The 3,223-nt window shown below is 58.9% G+C and overlaps 1 protein-coding gene across 4 annotated transcripts in view; it reads right to left on the reverse strand.

Moving 5' to 3' along the window:
* Window positions 1-99: 99 nt before the first annotated feature.
* EPHA1 (EPH receptor A1) overlaps window positions 100-3,223 on the reverse strand; it is a 13,857-nt gene continuing 10,733 nt past the window's right edge. For all 4 annotated transcript variants that reach the window (XM_010844840.1, XM_010844839.1, XM_010844837.1 and 1 more), the window contains 6 exons: window positions 2,723-2,848; window positions 1,671-1,856; window positions 1,442-1,503; window positions 1,111-1,317; window positions 791-940; window positions 100-535 (listed from right to left, as the gene is read on the reverse strand). In XM_010844840.1, the coding sequence (XP_010843142.1) occupies window positions 338-535; window positions 791-940; window positions 1,111-1,317; window positions 1,442-1,503; window positions 1,671-1,856; window positions 2,723-2,848 (929 nt within the window). In that variant the 3' untranslated portion in view covers window positions 100-337. The remainder of the gene's footprint in view (window positions 536-790; window positions 941-1,110; window positions 1,318-1,441; window positions 1,504-1,670; window positions 1,857-2,722; window positions 2,849-3,223) is intronic.

The raw sequence follows: 3,223 nt of genomic DNA on the forward strand, positions 1-3,223 counted from the left end.
CTGTGGACTGTAGCCCACCAGGCTCCTCTGTCCATGGGGATTCTCCAGGCAAGAATACTGGAGTGGGTTGCCATGCCCTCCTCCATGGGATACCCCCAACCCAGGTCTCCTGCATTGGCAGGCAGATTCTTTGCCACCTGAGCCACCAGGGAAGCCTCCATCAAACCAGAGCTATCATGGCTGAGACACTGCACCTCCTCCATCAGAGCAGACTCTTCTCAAAAGTGCAGACTGGAATCCTGCCTCTATGCCTGACTCTTGGGAGCTCCACGGGCCCAGCGCTTGGTGCATGTGGCTGTTTCCATTCTCCCAGACCTGCCCTCCCCACCCAGCTTGGTTACCTGGGATCAAAGTTGGCAATGGTTCGCAGGGAGTGGGGGTTGGCATGCAGATGCTCCAGCTGTGCCTTCAGGCGATGGAAGGTGGGCCGGCGGACACGGTCGTAGGCCCAGCAGTTCTTCATGAGTTCATAGAGGGGGGCAGGGCAGTCCACGGGCGGGGGCAGCCGGTACCCATCCTCAATGCTCTTCATTACCTACAGCGAGGAGGGCAGGAAGCTAGCCTGACAGCCCAGGAGGAATACCTCTGTGCACACAAGATCATTGCCACAGAGCCTCTGAACCCTCTGACCAGGGTAGGCATGGTCAAGACAACAGGGCATGAGGTGAAGGGGACCAGAGAGGACAGGAATGCAGATAAAGGGTCAGAAAGAAGAAATCAGGGTATTTGTAGGAAAGGGCCATGGAGGATTTGGGGAGGGGACGGGAGGTGTGAGAAACACCAGGCTCACCTCCTGATTGCTCATGTCTCCATAGGGCTTGTCCCCGAAGCTGAGCACCTCCCACATCACGATCCCAAAGCTCCACACGTCGCTGGCCGTGGTGAAGATCCGGTGGGCGATGGCTTCGGGGGCTGTCCAACGGATGGGGATCTTCCCTCCCTAACGGGGCACGTGGGGCAGAAAGCTGAGGAGTCTCAGTACCGAAGGGCATGGGAAGCTACTGTGTCCCCATGACCATGCCTCTTGTGTTCTGTATGTACTGACTGTTATATGTATAGCGTGTAGTTGTGGGTGTGAATGTGTATGTGATAGGCGTATAAGGCTCTAACCTGGGTTTCATAGGTGCCATCAAAGTTGTCCAGGAGGCGGGTCAGGCCAAAGTCAGACACCTTGCAGCACAGGTTCTGACTCACCAAGATGTTCCTGGCGGCCAGGTCCCGGTGGACATAATTGTGGTCACTGAGGTAGTTCATGCCGGATGCTATGCCCTGCAGCATGGACACCAGCTGCCCAGGCACTAGCTGGTCCTCCCGCTCCTGCAGCAGGGAGTGGGCAAAGTCAGGGGCTGAGCCTGGTCTCCTCTTCCCAGAACCGGGGTCCATGCCCAGGCGGGGCTCTGTGGCCAGTCCCCTTTCCCAGCTGGTTCTGTACCCTCCTCACCCTTAGGAAGGCATCCAAGGCTCCATTCTCCATAAACTCCGTGATGATCATGATGGGTTTTCCTGAGACACAAAGCACACATCACCCCAGCAGCCTCCACCCCTTCTGCACCCAGACCCAGGCTTCCTGCCTCTGAGAGCGCAGCCTCCCTCCACTTCCAGTGGCCTCAGCCCTCCTCTCCTACCCCCGCCCGGGCCCCTGCAGCCCTCTTGGACCCCACCCCTCATACTCTTTGTGACCACGCCCTCCAGGTGCAGAATGTGCGGGTGGTTGAACTGGCCCATGATAGTCGCCTCTCGAAGGAAGTTCCACCACTGGCCTTCCGGAGATGTATCTTTCAAGGTCTTAATAGCCACAATCTTGCCATCCTGGCTGGGAAGTCTCAGGGACCCCCGATACACTTCCCCAAACTCTCCTGGGTGGCAAGAAAACAGGGTCACGGCCAGATACACTGTCAGGCTCCCGAGGGGAACAGGCAGCGACCTCCCCAGTCCTCCAGTTCCCTTTTCTTCTCTGGCCCAGAGGATCAGAAACATGGTGTACCCTCCTCCCCGAGTCAGGGCTTGGCTGTACTTCCCAGGGCCGGGGGGCCGGCAGCCTGGAACAGGAGGGCAGCTCTGTAAACTACTGAGCACTGCCTCCCCACCTAGCACAGTTCCGGTGCTCAGGAGACACTGGGCAAGGGGGGACCGTGCGGTGGGGCTGGACTGTGTTCACGAAGGGCAGGCTGGTCAGGGTCAGTACACAGGTGAGCGGGGAGGCTGACCACTGCCGCCTCTCTTCCGCAAGCTCCTCCGGTCACAACTCGGCCAGCTGGGCCACACAATCAGCCAAGACACTGCTGAGCTTTGTTCTCTGTTCAGATCCATTTCCCCTGGTGACCCAAGGGATCAGGGCAGCCCAAGGACACTGGGCCCCCAGTGGGGTGGAATGCGGGAGGCCCCGAATACCTCCCACATTTGGGAACCCTCTGAGAAGAGCCTGAGCCGGGGCACAGTGACCCTCTCTCTTGACAGAGATGATGTGTCAAATGCTCTTTATCAGAAATTCCACAATCACAGAGACAGATGGTGCAGGAGGTGGGGGCTGCTCCAGGACACCTGATAAGGGGGTTACAACGTGAACACAGTGGTTTCAGGACACAGGGTACAATGGGGAGGAAACTCATCTGGGAGCTCCTGGGCCAGAGGAGAGGCCAGCTGGGCTCCGTAGGGAAGGGCCGGAAGGAAGGGGCCTGCTGGCAGCTCTGCACTGCCACATAGAGGGGACCACAGGGCTCACCTTCCCCTATGACGGTGTCCACGACCAGCCAGGCCGGGTCGAGCTCCTGGGTGAAGTCCAGGGCTCCCTGGGCAGGGTCTTCATACGCCTGGAGGTCGACGTAAGGCTTCAGCCACAGCTTGTCCTCTGCAGGCAGAACAGGGTGGACTCAGCCCAACTCCAGGGGCTCAGGAGTACTGGTTCAGGAGGGCCAGCAGACCCCAGAGTCCTGGCTCTTCTGACCCCTGAGGAGCCCTGTCCTGGCTGAAGTGAAAGATAGTCTCCTCCCTCAGCAATGAAGCCTCCATAGCCCAGTCACTCCTCCTGTGTCTGTATGCAAAGCTCGTGTGTCCTCACCTCCCAGGGCCCAGAGCAGCAGGCAGGAAGCCAGACCCGAAATGTGTTCACGGCCTCGAGTGACCCAATCTTCCCGAGGCTCCTTGACCCTAAGTCCTTGCCTCCCTCCTCCCTGCAACTCACCACCCTGCTCCAGTCACTCACAGCTCATTCACATTCCCAGAC

The sequence above is a fragment of the Bison bison genome, unplaced genomic scaffold (assembly GCF_000754665.1).
Source record: "Bison bison bison isolate TAMUID 2011002044 unplaced genomic scaffold, Bison_UMD1.0 scf7180017864211, whole genome shotgun sequence".
Lineage (NCBI taxonomy): Eukaryota > Metazoa > Chordata > Mammalia > Artiodactyla > Bovidae > Bison > Bison bison.